The sequence below is a fragment of the Poromitra crassiceps genome (assembly GCF_964638095.1).
Source record: "Poromitra crassiceps genome assembly, chromosome: 10".
In the NCBI taxonomy this organism is placed as follows: domain Eukaryota; kingdom Metazoa; phylum Chordata; class Actinopteri; order Beryciformes; family Melamphaidae; genus Poromitra; species Poromitra crassiceps.
Window position 1 is genome coordinate 2190020 of NC_139631.1, and position 24188 is coordinate 2214207.

The following is a 24188-nucleotide window of genomic DNA, read 5'->3' on the forward strand; positions in this document are numbered from 1 at the left end:
CTCCGCCTCCTCCAACCCCCGGCCCCACCGCCCCCCCGTGTCCGCCTCCTCCCGCAAAAAGCCGGGGCCCCGCTCCGTCTGACTTTCGGGCCCCCGTTGGGCCGCTCTTATTCTCTGTGAGATTTCACATTAACCTCCGGGCGACCTGCTGCGGCGGCAGGAAGCATAGAGAGGCAACTTTCCAGTCGTGGGGGGGGGGCGCTCTTCTCCGAAAGTTAATCGTTTGGCATTGTCATTTCCACCCCCACATCCCCCCCCCCCCATACACCCCGGGCCCCCCCGAGATAAACTCGAGCATCGGAAGGAGCAACAACTTGCAGCGAGGAGCCCCTGCTTACAAATGGACACCGCGGGGACCTCGCGAACCCATCCTGCAGGATCAGAGGCAGGGGAGATGATTCAAGCCTGCTTCTCTCTGGCCTTCACCCCGTGCACTCCTCCTTTCTGGTTATCACCTTTCCACAGAGAGACAAACGGAAGAAGAGAGAGGTCCTCGTTCCTCGGGAAGCAGAGCATCCATTGTGCTTCCCTTTAGTTTGCGCTCTAACAGCTATTTTGACGTAATATAAATCAAGCTTCGGGCAAAGTGACACAACAGAGATGGCGTTTGCGATTACAGTAATTGAAATAAGAATCCTCTCGGGCGAGGAGGGCTGCAGGGTGAAAGACATCTAGATACATTAAATTGAATTTTTCTATCAACACGTTGGGATTTATGAGAGTGGAACCTTTCGTTTCATTCCGTGCCTCTTTTTTCTTGGTCCTCCTCGGCAAACTTAACAGCTCAATGAGCTGTTCTTGTAGCTACGCCTCCCAAAAGATGGCGCATGGCGATGCCCTGAGTCACCACGATGCCAAGTCGACTTCAAAGTCCCTCCGTATCTCGGTTAAGAATGTCACCAATAGAAGTGAAGGGCGATGGAGAGGAGGACAGAATGGCGGGCGGTGAATGCGAGTTCCAGGTTACGAGAACTGACCAATCTGAACTGTACTGAGAGACTGTAATTATAATTATTATGAATCGGCTTTTGCAGCAGGCAGGTAGGTTTAAAGGCCCCTGGAAATCAAAAATAAATGTGTTTTGAGTGTGTCACACCGCAGAAAAATTTGTCAATCAACCACCCAGCCAAATTTGAACAATTAAAAACGTCGCCAAGTATATAAAATTAGGTTTCAAAATCATGAAAAACTAAGCAGTATTCTCTGCTCTGAAACTGTGGAGGCGTGTCTGCTCCCAGTGCTCTCTCCCCCCTCCCTCCCACAGTGCTGCACAGCTTGATACATTCTGATGTGTTTTTTTCCTCTTTTTTTGCAGGGTAGAAGCACTTCAGCCTGATTGGTCCACGGGTCTTGTGTAATAAGTCTGTAGCATAAGCACGCCCACTTCAACCCAACATCAAGAACAGTACAAAAACTGAAATGACAATATTTAGGATTTGGATTGAAGCTAATGTCTCATACTTTTAGATGCTTACTATTATGCACATACATGTAAGACCCTAAATTAGAATTTGAAGCTTGTGTATTTGGGTTTTCAGGGGCTTTAAATCCTACAAGTGCAGTGCCTGTTCGCCCCCCGCTACTGCACAGAGCACTGTTTGCCCGCCCCATTCAAAGTTCATTAAGAGAATAGGAGAGTGCAGAGTGAGAGAGAGAGAGAGAGAGAGAGAGAGAGAGAGAGAGAGCAGTGTGTGTGACAGTGAATGGAGCGGAGCGGAAGGGAAAGTTGGAGCAGAGGAGTCAGCCAGTTGTAGCAGGTGGCAAATAAATGTATGGCGAAAAATGGTCCGTGTGCTCCTGTGTGTCCTCATTCATCACTCTTTCAGGCAGTTTAACTTAGCAGGGCGTGTGTGACTCTGTGGATATTAAGATTTGTATCCTATAATAAGAATGTGAGGTGACGTCTGTGAGTGAGTGAGCAGAATTGTGTTCGGCCATAGCTATGCCATTTCACGTGCGATCGGGCTGAATCTCTCACGAAGTGTAAAGAGCACCCCTGTGCGTGACCTAAAGGGAGTCGGATTTTTGAATTAGCTAATTAGGGCCGACTAAATGGGCAGAAATGGCTAATTAGTGGCCAGAATGCATCAACACAGGTTCAGCACCATGGAGAGCTCCAGAGTGGAGCAGCACACAGGTGAGCGTAGTTTGAATCAGCCAGTGAAGTGGACTATATGAAAACCCTCTGGGGAGAGAGAGGAGGGGCTGCATGCCAACTCTGTGAGCGAGGTCTGGCCAGTCACACAGGGACGGGTATTCAGCTAGTATACACAAGTTTAATCTTGCACTAGTAATTGTATGATTGTGCTTTATTTATCTTCGTTTATTTACTGATCTTATTGTTATTTTACACATATTAAATATAAATATTGTATACAGTAACTGAGCATCCCCTTCATTTTACTGCATGTTTTACCTGGTATCTCTGTACATGTGACAAATAAAGACTCTGAGCTTCTTGGAGCGCACACCCCCGGCGCCCTGACAGCATTTATCTGAATGCAGCTGCTGACATAGACACCACTGCCCAACCACTAGGTGGTAGGCAGCAGAGAGCGAGTCATGAAATGCGTCATTGACGTTCCACACACACACACGCACGCACGCACGCACGCACGCACGCACGCACGCACGCACACACACACACACACACACACACACACACACACACACACACACACACACACACACACAGAATCTAAGAAGAAGAAGAAGCTGTAGCAATTTGATTATGATTTATTTCCTTTTGCAAGATAAATATTCTCACAGATTAAATATAAAGCCTTGTAGTTAAAAATTCCTGTTTCTCCAATGGAGTTTGGAGGTGAGGTGGTGCTTGTTTGTAGGTTAGGTCAGTTTTGGTCTTTCACAAGGTATTTTCTGAGAGTCTAATTATAGTACGAGGTCGCCTCCTTCTCCAACACCCGCTCTCCGTAATTAAAACGGGTAAAAACACTAAATAAAGCAGTTTGTTCAAACTCACGGTTTCCCCAACCCACTTCGGCGGACATGTTTGCCTGGTCAATGCAGGCTGTAGGCTATACATTAAATCACAATCTTTGTATGTCTGTGTAGTTGATATGGTAAATATCACTAATTATATCACTTCCTTTTATCCAGTCTTTCTCTAATGCAGTCGAAGTTACGTTTAGGCTAAAAATGGTCTCACACGCGGACGCACGCACATGCACACGCACACGCACACACACACACACACAAACACACACACAGATTCCTCACTTTATAGTTAGATGAAAAGGTTGGGGTGGGAGGGGGGATCAATATTATACAATATCAGAGAGAAAGAACGTGTGAAATGTTCGATGGTGGTGATAGGCCTTGCCTTCACTGTAGTCAATAGTCATCAAAGATCTCTCTGAGCAACGACTCCCGTTCATTAAAAGCCCATTAGACAGTGAGTGCCTGCCTGGTCCCTGCACTTTCAGTCCCGCAGCACTGAATCCAAGTCAGAAATCAGACGGACGTCAGCAGTCCTGCAGCACTGAATCCAAGTCAGAAATCAGACGGACGTCAGCAAGTAGACCAAAGTTCTTTTTGGTCCAGCTTTTATGTCTCCCTCTTCAAGGTGCCACTTCCATGACGTACGCAGAGAAGGAGACCGAGCTAAAGTGCATTTGCGGCGTATTGATTTCCATTGTGCTCCGCAGCAAATGTGCTAAGTCTTTATCACGCGTGTAGCTATCGGTTAGCTGTCATGTCGAGGCCTTTCCTTTCTTTGAAATGACCCGTTTCCATGTTTACCAGAGCACAGGCTAATGCTTGTCTCACGAAAGTACAAACAATTCTTGTTTGCCAAGAGCCTCCGCCTTGGCACTGGAGGGGGTGTGCCTCCCCATACCTTCGGTGCCTAGTGTCCAGGTGGGTTATCTCGTGAAAAGGACCTTTCTGTGTGGAGTTTGCATGTTCTCCCCGTGCTCCCCTGGGGGGTTCCCTCCTTATCAATATGAACCCCCCACTAAAAACATGCTAACAAGATCATGGCCTGACCAGTGACGGCTGAGAGGAAGTCGCCCGCCGGGCACTGCGAGCAAAGCTGCTACCTAACTCTCCTGACCTGCCCATGGAGAAGGATGAGCCAGGATGGGAGAAAAGCGGAGGATCAATTTCACAACGCCATGTGATAAGGAGCATGTGTGTGTGTGTGTGTGTGTGTGTGTGTGCGTGCGTGTGTGTGTGTGTGTGTGTGTGTGTGTGCAAGCCGCCGTGCACGTGTGGGTGCATACCTTTGTAAAGACGGTCGTTTGTGACTAATAAAGACGGGTTTGTCCGTCGTTTCGTTTCTTGTGTGTTTCAAACTGACACGAGACGCATTAATACCCAGGTAGAGGAATCCCAATAACATACAAGGTTAGAGAAAGTATCAAATCCACACACAGGAGCGACATAACAAAGTCCACTTAGAACCTGGAAACAGACGCTTTAGCAAACCCCCGAGACTCACTTGCCTTTTGTAAAACATAAAAAAAAAAAGTGGAATTAGTCAATATATTAAAAAAGTAATTTCCTAAAAACCTTCCATTCCAGAAGCACTCTCAACTGTTATTAATTAGCGAGCTCCTTTTTACTCCCCCCTCCCTCTCCCTCCTCATCCCCCTCCCACTCCCTCCCTCCCACTCCCCCACTCCCCACCTCCCCCCTCCCTCTCCCACCTCATCCCCCTCCTCCCTCCCTCCCCCCTCCTCCCTCCTCGTTCCGCTCTTGTCTAATTTTTCCGGGTGTGAAAGGGAGCACGGTACAAAGTGCCGTGGATGAAAATGATTTGTTTTCCGCCCCGCTAAAGCTCACAGAAACCTCTCTCTCAGCCGTCAAGATTTCCTCTTTGGCTGTCGCCATTGTTCTCTGACACCGTGTGATAGAAACGCCACTGGCGGCCCTGATTACCCCCCCCGCCCCCGCGCATCAGCACCACCCACGCAGCACTCCCCACTCATTGTATCACAGCTGTAGCTCCGCAATCTAAATATTTAATAAGATAAATAAATATTTATTTCAAACGACCATTAACTCATTGAGTGCCAAGGACGGACATGTTCGTCATTTCAAATAGTAACGTAGAGTGCCAAGGACGGACATGTTCGTCAATTGCGTTTTTTGACGGTGGGGCGTCGATCAAAGCCTTCTGCCTCTGATGTACAAATATTATAGCTATTGGATGTGTCTAACCTATTTTACAGAACCCTTAGGTGGCGACAGTGCTCTCCACATAACAGAAAGGCAAGGAAAAAACAAAGAAGAAGTCGTTATGGAAACGGAAATCGCATCGCATCCGTATGCATCGATATGCTGAAGCACGTTACTGCAGCTGTGCCTGCAGCAGCCAATCTGCTCCCACAATTGAGCCGGACAGCACATCCGCACATCCACACCGTGGAGTTGTTATTATTCTCAACTGGAAGCATCGTTGCCGGTGGAACGCTGTAAAAAAGCAGGATGTCGATGTCCCTTCACTGTGCGCACAGCAAACTCAGCAGAGAGCCACCACAGACAGGAGGAGGAGTGTGCAGTTGAGGCGAGGCGAGGCGAGGCGGGGCGGGGCGGGGGGGGGGGGGGGGGGGGGGGCACGCAGAGCAGCACGCAACACCCAGACAGACCCAGGCAGCAGGACAGGATTGACAAACGCAAGCCAGAATATCCGATGCCCACCAGATGACTCAGTGAATGTGCTTGAAATGCTGCATTTCACAAAAGGCGGAATAACTCAGCTTCTAATTTGAAAAGTGTCTTTTTGCTCAAAACAGCCTATCTTCTCCGGCTCATAACTAAAGAACGGAAAATGGGATCAATAAACTTTTTTTTGCAGATGATAGAATAGAGTCTCATCGTTCTTTGTGCGTGTTCAGTGTTTACATAGTAATATCACACAATATTCTGTGGGCCTCGAGAAATCACTGAAAACGCTCTGAAACTCTGGCACTGGGAGCATCCGTTCTCCAAAAGTGGCTGGCACTCAATGAGTTAAGACTGCTCTTTCAGAAATTTAACCCCTTGAAGTCTGAGGGTATTTTCAGACACTGGTGATTTTGGCGTGCTCTGATATTGTTGTATGTATGAAATGTAAGCAGTATTTTCAAAGTCACAGGACTTTTTCGTATTCAGCACACATACACTAAAATGTATTTTATTGTTACATTATGAACTGGCAGTCTATGACAATTATCAGGATTACGTCTAAAGTAATTTTTCAGTTTTCATGCGACTCCTTGCGGGCTGAGTGACCCGAAGGGCCAAGGGGAGGAGAGAGTTCTTATTATTCGTCCCAAGTGGGCGATTTGCGCTGCAGCAACAATAAAATAAAATAAACACATATAACATAAAAAACATACAATATGCCACAGAAACATACAACAGTTTACATAGACACCTAAGTATCTACTGTACCATAACCCATGAAGACATCGGCATTCCATGCAAATCATTGCTACAAATATAATACCATACCTCAATATTAATACTTTTTTATTTCTTGTTTTCAATATTAATGCTTCTCACAGTCTTCTGTATCATCAACATCATCATCATCATCATCACCATCACCGCGGTGGGGGGCTAATCAACAACAACAGCAGTTACCTCCTCCTGCCAACAGTATTCAAGGCTTGAGTGGTGACAGGGATGAAGGTATTTTCTACCTGTTTGTCATGGCCATCGCGGCACTTAAACGTAGGCCAGATGGTAACAGCTTGTACTCTGAGCCAAGAGGATAGTCACTATCTGAACGGATGGTCAAAGCTTTTCTAAGCACCTGCTTGTTGGATATGTGATTCAAACTACTGAACTGTACTCTTGCTATCTTACTTGCCACTTTTTTGTTTTACTTTATTTATACAGGGGAGTCTCACTGAGAGCTATGCTCTCTTTTTCAGGAGCGCCCTGTTCACACTTACACACACACACATTCATACCTGGGAGGCAGCTGACCAGTATGACCACAGTCTGATCTGCTGGCCAGAGTGCACTGCTGCCTGACTCAAGACAAGGAAGGGGGCGGTACTTAGGGAATCATATGCAAATGAGGAAAGGTCTGTTTGTGTTGCCGGTAGCAAAATGAACATCGTGCAGCACCAGGTGCACCGGAACATCACCTGCTGGTGGCCGTTCATTTCCCAGCGGTCAGCATTCATTTGACGTTGATCTGTTAATTTTATGGTGGTTGGCTTTCATTTTTGCATTGGCCAGCAGGTGACATTTCTACTGGTTAATGCGGTGACCCACTTGGCGAGGGAGAGAGGGTTCAACACAGATGAACACAGTGCAAGGACCAAACTGGTCAACTTCCAGCTAGAAGACGCTTCTCTCTATCCACAACCCAGAGTGGAAGTAGAAATAACTGCCTCACGGTTGTATGTCGCCAACAAGTCAAGTTGTAGTTTACATCCATGTCTGTCCAGAGTGACTCATAAAATGTACATACTGAATAATTAATTAATAATTTAATAAACGGTATTACAGTGGCAGCCATTCAGAATTGCCACTCCCAAATAAATGAAACGTTAAAATAAATCTGCTCAGTAGGCACTAATACTAGCTCTTTCACTCCATTCCTTATTTTGTAATGTTATCTTCTTCAAAAGTTGGGTTATCTATGGTTTTATCTTGCAGTCTTCTAAGCAAAATGTTGTAGTCGGCTAAAGGGGGTAGTACTTGGACTCAGAAAGAAGGGAAAGGGAGTACTGAAGCCAAAAAAGCTTGTTTCAGTTTATTAAGTTTATTAAGAGGTTGAATTGGTTTTAAGTTAAGTTAAGTTTCTGTTTTATCTTTGTTTAATCTGCCATGGATCTGGATGGGCCCTGTCACGGACCTGTTCACAGACCAGGCGGCAATTCTAGATGGCTGCATCTGTGTATTTTCTTTTGGCAAAAGAGAAGTTATTGACATACTATATTGACAGGATTCCAGTGAGAAACATGCTGTCATCACTTAGAGACGGAGGAGAGGACAGAGGAGGACAGAGGACTCATAGTCATCACTTAGAGACGGAGGAGAGGACAGAGGAGGACAGAGGACTCATAGGGAGCTTTGTCACACAGTACAACGACAATCACCTGAGGCTCAATATCAGTAAAATCAATGAGCTTGTGGTGGAACGACCAGAGGAACAGGAGACCCTCTGTCCTGCTTGTTATCCAGGGAGAGGGAGTGAAGAGGGTGGACTCATACAAGTATCTTGGGGTCTAAATCAATAGAATTAATGTGATTAGTAGGTCAACTTAAAATTTAAATTATTTTGGTGTCTGCAAGTTACATACGAGGAATTTGTCTTAGTGTGTGTATGCAGCGTAGCGGTCAGGTCAATATACAGAGATAAAGAAATAAGAAAGATAACTCAAGACAATCACAACGTTGCAAGTGCAATCAAATCAAATATACACTACTGTATGTACATGAGTGGAGGAGTGTTCAGTGGACATTAAATAGGCAGTGAATTTACATGAAATGTAGTCCTAGTTAAACAGGCATTAAATTAGATATGGGTTACAGTCTGAGGGGTCAGCCATGATGTCACAATAAAGTTGACTATTAAGACATTTGTGTGACATTTTGTCATACATTAATTAGCGTATGAACTCTTGAGTTATGGCCAAACGTCCAAGTGGATGTTTGTGCCAAATTTGAAGAAATTCCCTCAAGGAGTTCTCGCATTAACGAGAATGGGACGGACGGACGGACGGACGGACGGACGGACAGACGGACAGGCGGACAACCTGAAAACATAATACCTGCGGCCACAGCTATCGCTGGTGGAGGCATATAAACAGGCAAAGAAGAAGGTGTAAAGAGGAGACAGCAGTGGGACCTACTTTTTGGGCCTGTAGTCTGGGATGCTCCTGTCCAGGGAGATGCGGTCGCTGAGCTGGGCGTTGTAGCCGTACTCCTCGTACTTGCCCTCGGCGTCGTGACTGTCCTCCCCCAGAGTGGCAGCAGCTCCCCCCTGGCCGAGACCCCCGGGCCCCTCCACCAGCCCCATGGGCTTTGCCAAGCCTACCGGGAGGATTGCACACCCACGCAGACACACACACACACACACACACACACAGAGGGGAGAGACAGGTGAGAGGAGAGGCCATGCATGTATGGCGGGTCAGCTGATAGACATTCTGCAGCGGTGTGTGTGTGTGTGTGAGCCCATCTCTCTATGGCAGCTCTGAGAGCAGCAGGGCTCATCCTTAGGGCATCATTACACTGTCTGTCAAGGGGAGAGATGCAAAAACACCCACACGGACATAGACGTCCCCGAGCCGAGACGAGGCATGCAGCAATGTGAAGGCAAACATTACATTTGAGACTTCTAAATTTACAGTATACAGCTGGAGGTCAGACACACACACACACACACACACACACACACACACACACACACACACACACACACACACACACACACACACACACACAAAATATCTTGCAAGGGTGGAATTGGCTGTGAGAAATCAGGTTTGAAATCGACCTCAACATTTTGCATTCAAGCAGGGTTTGATTCCTGAGTGAATGGTCTTATCTATCATGTACTGTACCACATGCTACATACAACCAATAGTGTTTGTTCCAGTGAACGTCCTTTTAGTCCACAAAGAACACCTGAATGACTACAAGGTATTAGGGGTGTCAAAAATAATCCATTATAAGAAGCATCGCGATGCGGACGTGCACGATTCTGCATCGATTCACAAATGTCAAAAATCGATTATTAACTCATTGAGTGCCAATGACGACTATAGTCGTCAATTGAAATAGTAACGTAGAGTGCCAATGACAACTAAAGTCGTCAATTGCGTTTTTTGACGGTGGGACGTGGATCAAAGCCTGATGCATCTCCTGTGAAAGTATGGGGGATGTTGAATGTGTAAAAGCTATTTTACGGACCCATTAGGTGGCGACAGTGCTCTCCAGATTAGAGAAAGGTGAGGAAAAAAACAGAAGAAGCCGTAGGGACACGGAAACCGCATCGGTATGCATCGATATGCATGAAGCATAACGTTAGCTGTGCCTGCAGCAGCCAATCTGCTGCCACAATTGAGCCCCTCCGTCTCCGCTGCGATAGCTCCTCCACATGATTAGTTGTGGAGTTGTTATTATTCTCAGTTGGAAGCGCTGGGAGCGGGCGACAAAAACGGTGGAACGCTGTGAAAAAGCTGGGTTTTCAGTGCAGAGCAAACGCAGCAGAGAGGCACCAGAGCCACCAGAGACACACCCACGGAGGAGGGGTTTGCAGCCGAGGGGGGTGGGGCACGCAGGGCAGCATACAACACTGACCCAGACAGCAGGCTCGATGGACAGATTGGTTGGCAAACACAAGCTAGAATATCTGATGCCCACCAGCAGTAAATCAAGACCAGCAAGAAGGTGTAGGGTCTGCGCAGCAGGGGCCAGCGCTGCTGGTTGCAGCTAAAAAATATTATTTTGCCAAACAAAATTCCTTTGTTTTCGCTGTTTTATTGAGGGAAATTATTTTTGAGGTGTCACTACATCAGAAAATATTAGCTTCAGAGTCAGTGATGTGCTTAAAATGCTTAATTTCACAAAAGGCTGATTATCTCAGCTTCTAGTTTGAAACGTCTGTTTTTGCTGAAAACAACCTATCTTCTCCGACTGATAACTAAAGAACGGAAAATGATATCAATAAACTTTTTTTTGCTGATGATACAATAGAGTCTCATCGTTCTTTGGGCGTGTTCGGTGTTTACATAGTAATATCACACAATATTCTGTGGGCCTCGAGAAATCACTGAAAACGCTCTGAAAGGGCTGGCACTGGGAGCATCCGTTTTCCAAAAGTGGCTGGCACTCAATGAGTTAAAAAAATAAAAAATAAAAATAATCAAATCAAATATAATGGAAGTACATGCAGTTGTTTATTTGGCTCATAATACAATGCAATTCCAAATGCACTTTTATTTTAAAAGTAGCCACACAGTGAGAAAAAAGAAAGTGAGAAAAAATAAATCATGTATTGGGAAAAAAAGTGATGAGCGATTGAAGATGCATCGAGATGCATCGATAATCGTAATCAAATCGAATCGTGAGGCCAGTGAAGTATTCACAGCCCTACAAGGTATCAGCAGACACAGACAGACACACGCATGCTTTGCTGTGAATAAGAGCCAGGTGCCGGCCATCCCAGTCATGTGACGTCTCTCTGGTCGATCACGACTGTAATCACTAGCGGACTGAATGTCTTGGACTTAAATTAGCCCTCGCTCGTATTAACACATTGAATGCCAGCCATGTTTTCATTCCTGTAGGTAAGTTGTGCCAGGGGTGTTTTTGACGATTCTGGCTCATTTTAGCAACAGCCGAGGATTCTTTTCTGTTAAGAATTCATGAACACCAATCATCTAAAAATAACTAATAGAATGTGTGCTTTCTCTGTCTAAAAGAGTTAGTTTGCAGAGTTAGTAGTTATGTAGATATTAGCCGTTGAGTACAGCATGGTTTCAGCGTCTGGAAATTTATTCAGAGATAAATGGCTTTTTGTGAAACAGTCACTTTAACCATTCATTTTTGGCATCAGTAAGACCGTCAGACATTCTAAACAATAGTTTTGAACAGTAATTTCCTCCATAACAACAGGAAACACCCCTCTCATTCAAACTCCTCCCTCCGTGTGTCTTCTCCTCCTTCCTCCTGGCTGTACAGCGGGCGTGTCAGAAGCGCTTTTGCTGCTGCCTGCCTGTGTGCCTGCCTGCCTGCTTGCCTGCGTGCGGACGCTCCTTGTGCGAGTCAAGATGGGCCGGGGAATGCGTGGGCGATGGGCAGATGTTGATTATGGCCTTTCTGAGGTGTTTCAAAGTGTGTTTCACCTATGATCTATTTTGCAAATCGCTCTCCGCTCTCTGTGTGCTGCTGCCGGTGCGCGGCCGCTCTCAGGCAAGACAAGTGGATTACTGTAAAATCGCCACGGCATTTCCTTGAACGGCTTGGTCCCGCGGCAGTTTTTTCTTTGATTTCGGTCGTCTGGGGGAGCACTGTCAACACTTAGTGGGTCGGTAAAATAGATTATACACATTATCTTGCTCCAATAGTGATCTCGAAGATGTAAAAGTTGTTGATTGATGTCCCAGCGTCAAAAAAAAAAAAATGTTTATGTAAGACGAGTAAACTCGGCTCTGGCACTTAAGCGTTGGATTATGTAAGACGAATTATTTCGGCTATGGCACTTAAGGTGTTAAAATGACTCATCACTGTGACGGAACAGATCATTATTCGCTTGCTGTGACTAACTCATCACTGTGACTTAACAGATCATTACTCGCTTGCTGTGACTAACTCATCACTGTGACTTAACAGATCATTACATGCTTGCTGTGACTAACTCATCACTGTGACTTAACAGATCATTACTCACTTGCTGTGACTAACTCATCACTGTGACTTAACAGATCATTACATGCTTGCTGTGACTAACTCATCACTGTGACTTAACAGATCATTACTCGCTTGCTCTGACTAACTCATCACTGTGACTTAACAGATCATTACTCGCTTGCTGTGACTAACTCATCACTGTGACTTAACAACAGATCATTACTCGCTTGCTGTGACTAACTCATCACTGTGACTTAACAGATCATTACTCACTTGCTGTGACTAACTCATCACTGTGACTTAACAGATCATTACTCACTTGCTGTGACTAACTCATCACTGTGACTTAACAGATCATTACATGCTTGCTGTGACTAACTCATCACTGTGACTTAACAGATCATTACATGCTTGCTGTGACTAACTCATCACTGTGACTTAACAGATCATTACTCACTTGCTGTGACTAACTCATCACTGTGACTTAACAGATCATTATTCGCTTGCTCTGACTAACTCATCACTGTGACTTAACAGATCATTACTCGCTTGCTGTGACTAACTCATCACTGTGACTTAACAGATCATTACTCACTTGCTGTGACTAACTCATCACTGTGACTTAACAGATCATTACCCGCTTGCTGTGACACTGACATTTTCACAAAGGGGGAAAGAAAATTGGGGAGAGAAATCTCAGCTGATCAAAGAATTCAGCCTTCAAATAAAAGTGAATTTCACAGATATCGCTGAAGGGAGTTCTTCTGACACAACTTCAAAGGGTTTATCTTAGCAATGGTGGCTCATATTGACTTCTGATTGCTTCTGGTTGTTTTGTCTGCCGCCTCGCCACGAGGATCAGAACTTTTCTCGACTATTTAAAACTCCGTCAGTTGTGTGCGAAAATGCAGGATCACGTCGGATAATTGTTACGCCAGCCAGACATGCTTCCAGTGTGGCCTCAGAAGAGGAATCGAGCCGCCCGCCTCTGTTCTGTCATGTCAACAGATGGACACACAGACACTGCAAGTAAACAGTGAATACTAATGAAGAGCTCAGCTCTCAGCGTCGCCTCCTCCAGGAGCGGCAGAGTAATCACCATATTTGGACGGCCTCAAATCCTCGGCTGCTACTGGAGATTTGTAATTGGAGCTGAATGGTTGCAAACTGGCTTGTCCCACGGGACGGGGATTTGGCACGCCCCCTGTGGTGGCATTCTGACAAGGATGGGTGGGGTTCACGTCTACAGAAGGGCCATCTGGCATGGCTCCGGTGTGTCACACAATAACACAGACACTCTCCAGGGCCGGAGAGTGAAATGTGGAGGGCCACTCTGTCTCTGCGTGCGTCTTGGTAGCAGCACAATCTGTCAGCTTTGTTTTCTGGTCCCCTTGTTATTTTTGCTTCCGAACCCCCTGCTGAGCACTTGCTCCGCTGATTGAAGGAAGTTCCATTATCGCATGAGAGGGGTGGCGGATATTGTCAGTGAGCCGAGAGACGAGCATAAGTTTCAGGGTTTTGTAAAAAACGGGTCTACGATTGGGAACTTTCTATTTCTGACCTTGCTGACAAACTGCAGCAAAATCAATGCTGTTTAGAATTGTCAACTGGAAAGTTTTACAGGTCTTTTGTTGCGGATAAAAAAAAAAATCCTGTTTTGATCATGCCTGGGAGGACAATTTGTGGGAGTTATATTGCTCTGCCTGGTGCTGATTCATCTTTTCATGTTTTTCTCCACTTTTTTTTTGCCTTTTTTGTCCTGGAGCCCGAAATGTGCATGGAGAAAAGCAGAGAACCAAACAGTGTAACAACTTAATAATGCACACAGCATAGCAGGAGCCCATTATCTCTTGTGGTTTGCCTGTGATGGAAACATTGAATATTCATAAATACCCCACCAATAGAAAAACAAAGTCCCAAATGCCCCCTTTTTTTAATCAGACATTTATTTATTTATTCCAAAAACCTATTGCTTACAAACCCAAAGAGAACGTTTTAATAAATACAGAAATCTTGGCATCCTTGCAAGGATGAGCCTCTATTCCCGATGGGGCTGCCGCACATGTAAAAAATGCATGTACCCATGATACAGGGAGGCACTTTGTATCAAAACAGCCACCAAATGGAGTGTTGTGTTTTGATGGCAGAACCCCAAGTGAAGGAATGAGAACAACAAGCTCATTTACTTGATAGACGCCTTCAACAGATGACCTGCCATTATGCAATGAGAACCGGTTGGAACTTAGAAAAATGACTAGAATAAGAAAAAATACAACAAATACTAGGTCAAATCAAGCAAAAGTGGCGCTCGACTAAACTGAATGAACATGTTTTTCCTATGTGAGATCCACGCTGCAAGCAGCATCTTAGAACCTTCATTATCCCAGGATGAAGCAATTACACTCCAACATCTGCTTCTTCCACTGTAAACACTCAGGCTTCAGTCCCATCTGATTCTGAAGCAGAGAACACACAACGAAGAAGGTCTTCTCTATCATCAGGACCAGAATGGAAATAGGTTTAGCGACTTTATTGTGATATCCTGATGAATTGTTTTATACTGTATGCTTGTTGGTGTATTGTATTTTTTTATTTATTTGTCAAATAAATTCAATCAATCAATCAATCGACATGATACAGAATCCGCACCATGCTGCGTTCTACTATACGTTCGTCTGTGCACTCGTCCCTCACAATCCATTTGTCCAAACCCCGGTGACATGATGCATTAAAGCCCTAACAGCAATCAATTATGGAGCAACCTTCAGGAAGCATCTGATATGGCCTTTATGAGATAGAGTCTCAAATTCGGAGATGCCCCCATTTTTGGGTGAATGATTTACGAGCCAAAGTGGATTTAGGCATGTCCAAAGTGATGCAGTGTTGCTCTAAATATTGATGGTTGGAGGAGGAGGAGGGTTCAGCAATCTCGCTTTAAAGGCTTCAAAGGCCAAAACAAATCTATGAAATATTGAGAGCTGAGAGCAGGGCTGCATAAAGTCTGGATGTGCCACTCACGATGGCAGTGGGCTCATAACAACTCTGATTTAGGAATGGCTTCCATGCACTAGACCCCCGTGATTATCTCTAAACTGCGGAAGGTCGTACTGTACTGTACTGTGGAAGAGCTCACAATGCACGCACACCACTCACTTAAAGAGCTTCAGAGCATAAATAGCACAAGACATGCAATATCCTACAGGTCACTTTTAGACCTCGCCGTTATCCAGCATCATTATGAATTGGTTTTCCATATAAAAGCCAATAGCTTCGAATGTGTTAGAATGCCTAGTGTAGTCAGGTAGCTACATTAAGCTTCAATATATCCCATTAAAGAGCATGGTGCAGGTTAGAGACCACTTTGCATTCATATGCGGGACTTTTATGTAGCAATTAGGATTCTCTTTTGTTATTTTTTACTGTAGCTGCAGTTAGACTGGTTTTTGTGAAGCATCTGGCACGCGCACATAAAAACCCGCAAATTGAGCAATAACACCTGTGACGTTTTTGATAAACAATAACAATAAACGTTCCCTCGGATCATTACCTCCGTACGCCGACCGCCTGTCCGTCCGTGGAGAGGCCGCTCGCTGTAGTACATCTCCACTCTGGAGCTAAAACTCCTCCCCTCTGGAGCTAAAACTCCTCCCCTCTGGAGCTAAAACTCCTCTCCTCTGGAGCTAAAACTCCTCTCCTCTGGAGCTAAAACTCCTCCCCTCTGGAGCTAACACTCCTCCCCTCTGGAGCTAAAACTCCTCTCCTCTGGAGTTAAAACTCCTCTCCTCCTGAGCTCCAACGAGCGCCACTTGCGTCCGTCTCTAACGATATACTTATCCGCCTGAGACCATTCTGGAGCCGGCTTACATCAGCTGAGATGGTCGGCTGTGCGGTCTCATAGTTCTCCAAATTATATTTCCAAATAGGCGTTATTTTGAAAAACCGATTGCATATTGGGGGTAATCTAGTTTTAGTACCAGTTATGTTTCACTACTGAAACTATTAAAACTTCATAAAGTACCATATTAACCATAGATAGAGCCCAAACAACCAGAAACTTAATAGTTGCCTTGCGGGGAAAACATGGCAGCGCAGAGTTTTCTCTGCTGCTTCAGTGCCGAAATGCATTCTGGGCAGTGTTGAAATGATTGTACCAGAGGTTCAAAATGGTCATTGTTAGAGGTAAATTATCATAAAAAATACGATAATTATCATACAAATACGATAATTATTGTACGTTTTCTGCTGTACACATTGACTGTATATTATTATTATTGTTCAGTAAGTACAGTAGCCTGAGTGACGTCACAGGTGTTATCTGCACAGATGCCATTTTGTTTGAGCATGTGCATTAGAATGGCACCTTTTTCTCCATAGTTCTGCCCTGGGGGCATGTTTTAATTTTGTTTTTGTTTTCTGTGGGTATTTTCATAAGAATCTTGAGTCCTAACTATAAATTCATCTTTTCTTTACCTGCACCACACTCTTTAAAGACCCAATCCATAATTTCACTACGGCTCAGCCTCCTGAAACTCAACTCTACCTCCCTGCTATTGACTTTTTCTACAAAGTGCTTTATTGGACTGAAGGTGTGTTTTCTGGAGGGGGCATCATTAGCTCAGTTATTGTCCGAGCTACTGGCACAATGCATCTTTTGAAGATGTGGAAGGTGAATTTACATCTGCGAATAGAATAGAATAGAATAGAATATATCTGCAATACATGGTTACCGGTAGTTATTATGGGTTAAGAAAGCTTCAAACACTTGTGTTCTATCTGGAAGTCAACCAAAGAGTACACGATCAAATCAATTCCATACACAGTCGTGTCATTCATGATAAAGATGAGCAAATTTGCCGCATGCCCTCCCTGCGTAGTAGAATGTCATCATCATAATGCCAGTAAGTAATCAGATCATTGCGTGACTGTGGGGCCTACAGTACGTCGTCAATAACGCCAACGCCGGCTCCGTGTGAAATTTGCGATTATTGGCATTTCATTACTGGCCGGCGCTGAGCGCTGATTGTCAGGTGAGCCGCGCTGAATACGTTATTGTGATTCCTCAAGGCTGCGCACGATTTGAATATATTTCATTTCATCAGGGCACATTCATCCAGGGGTCCCTGCCATCCCTACCAGCACACACACACACATACACACGCACACGCACACACGCACACACACACACACACACACACACTGACAGCGATATGTATCAGACAGTCGGAGCATGAAGGATGTGTTGGTGAGGAAGTGAGAGGGGGAGACAGAGAGTGACGACGTTCCTCATTCCTCATCAAGACGTCGCCCCCTGCGGACTTGGCATATAAACAACATTGGTTGCTTTGCCATAATTGGGCATTATAGATAAGGCGCATATCTGCTGCTGCAGCTGGGCCTGTGAGGCTGCCATCCCATCAGCACCTACGCAGAGGCAGGAGGAGGAGGAGGAGGAGGGCCAGCAGTGACATGCATGGCTGATGACAAGAGCCTCTGTCTGACCGTGAGACAACACAGTGCTGAGAGCTGAGACAATAACACATGCCAGGGCCTGGGCAGAGAAGCAGGCTGCGTAGGAGCACGCTCGCTTGCTCACAGCAGCCAGGGGAATTTCTGCAGAGAGTGACAGAATATGAAGGGGAGAGAGAGGAGGAGGACGTGCAACAAAGGTTATAGAGTCTTATCTGAGACTGATCCATTACAATGACCTCTAAGAGCGAGTGGTGGACCCATAGTGCTTTGTCAATAAGGACGATATGAAGATCAGATGACATTAGCCAATTGTGGTGTCATCCACCTCTGATATGAAAGAGGCTCCTCCTCCTTGACCATAGCGACACCTGACAATTATATGTTATTGCCTTTTCATATGTTATGTATGCATTTAATTAACCGATAACACTTTCTGTAAATTACGTCTTAATTTACAATTAGTCAATGAAATTAGTCCATTGAAACCAGTGGACACCCTGCCAAGAATAACATTATTGGGAAAACGTGGAATATTTACAATGTTTTGACGTGAGAATGGTCAAATGTCAAGACAAATTGGCCGCAGATTCAATCCAAAAAATATTGCGGTATCGGCCTTCAAAAACCCATCAGTCAAACTCTAATAAGAATATCTATGTCTAATAAGAGGCGAGCTGATGTGGTTTCTGTACGGTACTCCTCATTTCAGCTGCTCACAGGTAAGCTGCAGCGAGGAGATGTTTTCTGCTTCTAATGCACTACTTAAGGTCAAAGCTGCGCTTCATAAGCCTGTTAACGACAAGCTTAAAACCCCCCTCAGATGATTATCCAAAGATGGCGGCTCACGCAGCAGAGGACTGCCGCTGATAACCCTCTTGCCTCCGCGCGGTAGCGGGCTGCCGAGAAGGCTCGACTGTTGTTTTCCTTGTCGGGAGCCAGGTGACCGTCCGTCACAGAAACCATAAAAGAAGAATTCGGAGACTTGTTTATGTCCTTCAAATCTAATTGGACCTTGCTGCTACTCCCACGGCACGCCATTGGTAGGCAATAAACGACAGAGGGAATGAGCAATTACTTCATATCGCTGCCGGACATGGTAATAGTTATTGGCACGCCGGGTCCTCCGACCGTAGCCATTCCCAGTAGCCATAGAATGCAATTTGTGGTCTGCGCACGATTTAGGAAAAGGGGCAGCGACCTGGGATATAATTAAGTGTGCCATTAAACAGCTAAAGACAAATCATGGAGGGATTGTGACAGCCAGTGAGTGTTTCCAGCCTCTGTGCACTCCGGGGTCCATATTGCCGCTGTCGCAGAAAAATCACGGAACCCCAATAGATTTCTATTTTATTGTTGTTGTTTTTTTGACCTGAATTGTATGGAAAAAGAGTTGCGCCAGGCAGCAGAGATCATGATTGAACTGCATAAATTAGAATGTGTAATGCTCGTATTGAACCACTGATTCAAAACAAAGCAGAAACTGTCATTTAAGGCACACTCTGAAATCAAATGCAATGGCTTGAAATAGTGCAATTCAAGTGGTTTTCTTAGTTCAGTTTGAGCTGAGACACACATTGGGTAAGTAATGAGACTGCCTCCTCCAAGGCTGAGAAAAACTAGAAATACCGCATCGCGGATGTACGCCTTCGCCAACAAGTCAGCAGTCTATATCCATGTCCAAACTCATACAAGCACAAATACCTTGAAGCCCACAGCACAGCACAATGCTGTGGCCATTGAGCCTTATGGCACTTTAAGCAACAACGTGGTTAATCGTTTTCAACGTGGAATAATGGTCCTGACTGCCCCTACCGCTAGAGATTTGAACCCACGACCTTCTTGTTGTGAGGCAACAGTACTAACAACCACTGAGCCCCTTGTGCCCAAATATGTATATCTGCTATGCAACCTCTGCTGGCACTAATCTCTTTCTACAGAATGGAACGTTTTTCTCCCCAGTTGTACTTCGCTGCTCCACCCTCTGCCAATCTGGGGAGAGCCGAGACTAGCACCATGCTTCCTCCGACACATGCGCAGTTGCCAGCCACTTCTTTACACCTGACAGGGACAGCTTCACCGGCAGGACGTAGCACGTGTGGGAGGATCACGCTATTCCCACCAGTTCCCTTCCCCCCCGACCAGGCACCCCGACCGACCAGAGGAGGCGCTAGTCCAGCGACCAGGGCACATACCCCCAATCCGACTTCCCTCCCCCAGACACAGCCAATCGTGCCTGTATGGACGCCCGACCAAGCCCGGAGGTAACACGTGGGTGCGAACCTGCGACCCTCATGTTGGTAGGCAGGGAATCTAACCGCTACACTACCCGGACGCCCATCAGCGACACAGGGTTGATTGGCTCAGTCGCACAGTCCCTCACACTGGAAACAATAAAGCCATCTTGAGTGGGAGGATGGCGATGCATTGTACTTTTTACCTGGCTGGCTGGATCCCAGATGCAAAACATATTAAGTCAAAGTGACGGAGTGGCCCTCTTTCATATACAAACGGATGCCAAATCTCAGGCACAATAACAAGATCACACGGAAGCAATCGCACAGAAAACGATCCAAAGTTACATTGTTTCAGGTGAACCGCCCTCAACTTGTTTTGAGCAAACAGACAAACCGGGTGATTTGCACATCACGACCTGTTGTCGGGCTAAAACCACACATCTACAGAAAGAACACTTTCCATGAATGAAAGCACAATGCAGTTTTGAAATAGGGTTTTAACAGGCTTCAAGGGGACAAATTGCGGTTAAAAGTAAACTATAATCCGCATGGATGAGATTGCATCACCCAACTTCTGTGCTTGTTTGAAATCAATGAGGGCAGATTGCTAGTGTCTTGAATCTCCACCGGCTGTGTTTTCGCTACAAGACAGAGTAGGAGCCGCAAAGCGACTTTTGACTTTTGAAAGGCAGAAATCTCAACACCTTGATTGTTGAGTCACTGGTAATTGGTCAACAACCCTATGGTTATGTTGTGCTATGAGGCAGTAAAAACCTTACTTATTTCCCATCGACGTGTGTTTTCCACAGCAAGAGTGCAAGACCCTCGAATGCAATCTCACACACACAAAAAGCAGCATTGACTCCATGCATGAATGGAATTTACTCCCTAGACATATCACACAAGAAAACAGAACATTTTGAATCACAACTTTAGCCAAATAGTATCTTATGATGTGTTATGATGTCAGCGTAATGGTTGCATTGTCACTATTATGTAAAGTCTGTTTTGTGGAGCCGAGGAAAAAATAGTAGCTGCGGCAATGTTGTAGGTAATGAGGAGCCACTATACTATAAACTTGAGGGTGAGCCACTAAGGATCTGCATGTGAAACATTTGCTTGGCATCCTCTGAGCGAGCAGCAAGCTATAAAAAATACACCTAAATTGAATGCCAACCCCCCCCCCCCCTCCCCCATGACGACAGTACAGAGACACTAGACTAGAGAGTCAACAACAATCAGGAGAACTCATTCGCCAAGGATGTAGCTGTTTGCATCACTCATTGATTATTATCTTCTGTTAAATTGATTCTCGATTCAAAGATTAGAATCAAGTGACGTTTTCAAGAGAAGTATCCTTGGTAGAAAAGCAGCTGTGAAAATGAATAAACAGAAGTAGGCTACATGCATTGTCAATTGCAAACAATATGTAAATGCATTGCATCTCCTGGAGAGACACTGCCACCTCACTACTGACTTGGTTTATTTTTGATTTATTGAATTGAGGAGCTATTCACTTCCAAATTGGTTTTCATACAAGACATGGCAGTATACGTGACAACACACCACACATGGCTTAAATGAATGTTGAGCTGGTAAAAGATTTGCTTCAATTGTTAGTTTGTAAACACTGATGCGGTGTTATGTTACGACTGGTTGATGCAATTTGAAAATACTTATTTCCTATATGGAAGTCAAGTCACACTCTTGAAGAATCTCTGTGTGAATAACAGCCAAATTAGTAAGCGTGTGTGACTTTGACAACAGGCCTGGATGAGTCAGATGGAGTCATATATAACCTGCTTTAAATGATGCTGCGCCGCCGAGGAGACCCAAATGTGTCCCAAAGGATTCACACACTAATGGCCATGTAATGAAATATAAGTATGTCCTTCTGTTACAGAGCCATCTCCTTCAAAACTCAGACAGCTTGTTAAATCTGATACGTTTCGCTGGTGCCATCTCCAATATATAATATATATAAATAAAAAGATGGCGAGAGCCGGGTGAGAAACAGACTTCCTCTGAGTGGCACTACAAGAACTATGGTGGTGGGGTATGAGTTATGCTTTTAAACGTGAGTTTAGTTTACAGCAAGTCAATGGGGATATCGGATGTTGAAGTCTGACAGGCTGCTGGAGAAGCTGTTCAAGTCGATCAACCCACAGCCATGGCTGACATGCACTACATTGCACTATAATGGAAACTCTGCCTCATAGGATTAAGGTTTGAACATCACTTCATTGCTTTTCCAGCGAAATCGCAAGAGCTGGAGAGAAACAGGCTATCTAGCCTACATGAGTTCTGCTTTAAGGCTATGGAATCAGGTGTGTAGTGGAGGGGGTACATAGATTAAGTCTACCCTCCTTTTTATTTGCAGAAGAGTTTATATAGCCACATTTTTATGCTGACATTATAATGAGCTAAATTCAATTCATATTATACATCATAGTTGTCAGAGTGCTTAAAGGAACACTCTGCCCATTTTCAACCAGCTTTGTATCATTAGAACATCAGTAGTATATCAGAAAACTGTAAACTGTTTTGAAGTCTGTCATTTAATTTGACAGTTATTGAGTGTTAAAGTGTGGACCAGTGACATCACTGGTCCACACTAACTCAAATGAATAACTCATTAACTCAAATCAACTCTCAATAACTGTCAAACTAGATGAATGATGAATAGTTTGACAGTTATTGAGAGTTGATTTGAGTTAATGGGTTATTCATTTGAGTTAGTGTGGACCAGTGATGTCACTGGTCCACACTTTAACACTCAATAACTGTCAAATTAAATGACAGACTTCAAAACCGTTTACAGTTTTCTGATATACTACTGATGTTCTAATGATACAAAGCTGGTTGAAAATGGGCGGAGTGTTCCTTTAAGTCACATGATAATTGGGTGTTTTAAGTAGAAGAAAAAATCTATGTTTTCCTGGAAGGGTTGTGTTTATTAGGGTGGTTGTTTGAATGTATGATAATCAGCAATATTGGAGGTCATAGTTTACCCCCCACCACCACCACCACCATAATGTCCACCCACCCATAACCTACCGTTCAGCTGGTTGTAGACCACATCCTCCAGCCTCTCCAGCCTCTGGAGAATCGACTGCCTGTCCGCCAAGTTGGAAACTTTGCCATTGCGGGCTGCTCGCAGCCTCTGGTCCGAAATCCGTCCTATCTGGATGAGCTCCTCGGAGCGGTCCTGGATCCTGCAGTAGACCGAGAACAGGATAATCCCCACGAACACCAGGATGTTGACGGTCAGCAAAGTTTTGATTTTGCGTGCCACAGCCATGAAAAGACGAAGACGGGGCTTTTGGCTGACGCAGTCGAGCCAAAAGTAGGTGTCCGGTGCGGGGGTGGCCTGCCTTGCCACCTTCAGTGTGTGTAGCCTAACTAAGAGGATGCTCGTCTGATGGAGTGAACTCGTGGTGACCTGACTTCTCCTGTTTCAGCACCACGGGCAGCTCCGGACGGAGGCTGCGCTGTGGAAGTTCAAGGTGGGAGAGGATGCTCTGCTCTGCTCCCCCTCCTCCCCTAACCTGTATCGGGCTTCACAATCCGAGCAAAGGGCGGCGGGGTGGCTCTCTCCGCTCGCCCGCGCTACATACAGCAGCCTATTACGGCCGAGAAGTGACGCCTGCAGGGAAGGCATTCGCCCCAAACATCTCCTCCTCCTCCTCCGCAACGTGACAAGTCGCCAATTCCTTTAGTCCCAGTCTGCCTGGTCCATCCTACAGGAGACACAGCGCTGCACTAGCCGCTTTTGGCGAAGCATCCTCCTCGTCCTCCTGTCGCCGCCGCCGCTGCTGCACCGTGTAGGCATCTCATCTCCCCCTGCAGCTCAAAGGCGCTGTGCTCAGTCAGGGTCCGCCGCAAAATAGAAAACCCCGAGGAGCTTATGTCCAGAAAATAATGTGCATGCTTCAAAAACACGAGGCGGCGGCGTCTCTCTCTCTCTCTGTCTCTCTCTCTCTCTCTCTCTCTCTCTCTCTCTCTCTGCTCTCTCCTCCGTCAGTCCATCGTTGTCGTGTGGCACCGTGTCGTGAGCCGATTTGCCCTCAAACGCTTCCAAACGCTCCCGATGCTCCGTGCCGGCTGTGCATGAGAGATGCAGCTAGCCGGGGCTCTGGCATCATGCTCTCTCTCTCTCCT

General features: G+C 45.5%; 1 protein-coding gene across 1 annotated transcript in view; it reads right to left on the minus strand.

Moving 5' to 3' along the window:
• Positions 1-23328, minus strand: part of galnt9 (polypeptide N-acetylgalactosaminyltransferase 9) — a gene marked incomplete at both ends in the record, with an annotated part of 124001 nt that extends 100673 nt beyond the window's left edge. Inside the window, 2 exons of the mRNA XM_083644032.1 lie at positions 8820-9000; positions 23085-23328. Of these exons, the coding sequence (XP_083500158.1) occupies positions 8820-9000; positions 23085-23328 (425 nt within the window). The remainder of the gene's footprint in view (positions 1-8819; positions 9001-23084) is intronic.
• Positions 23329-24188: the final 860 nt, after the last annotated feature.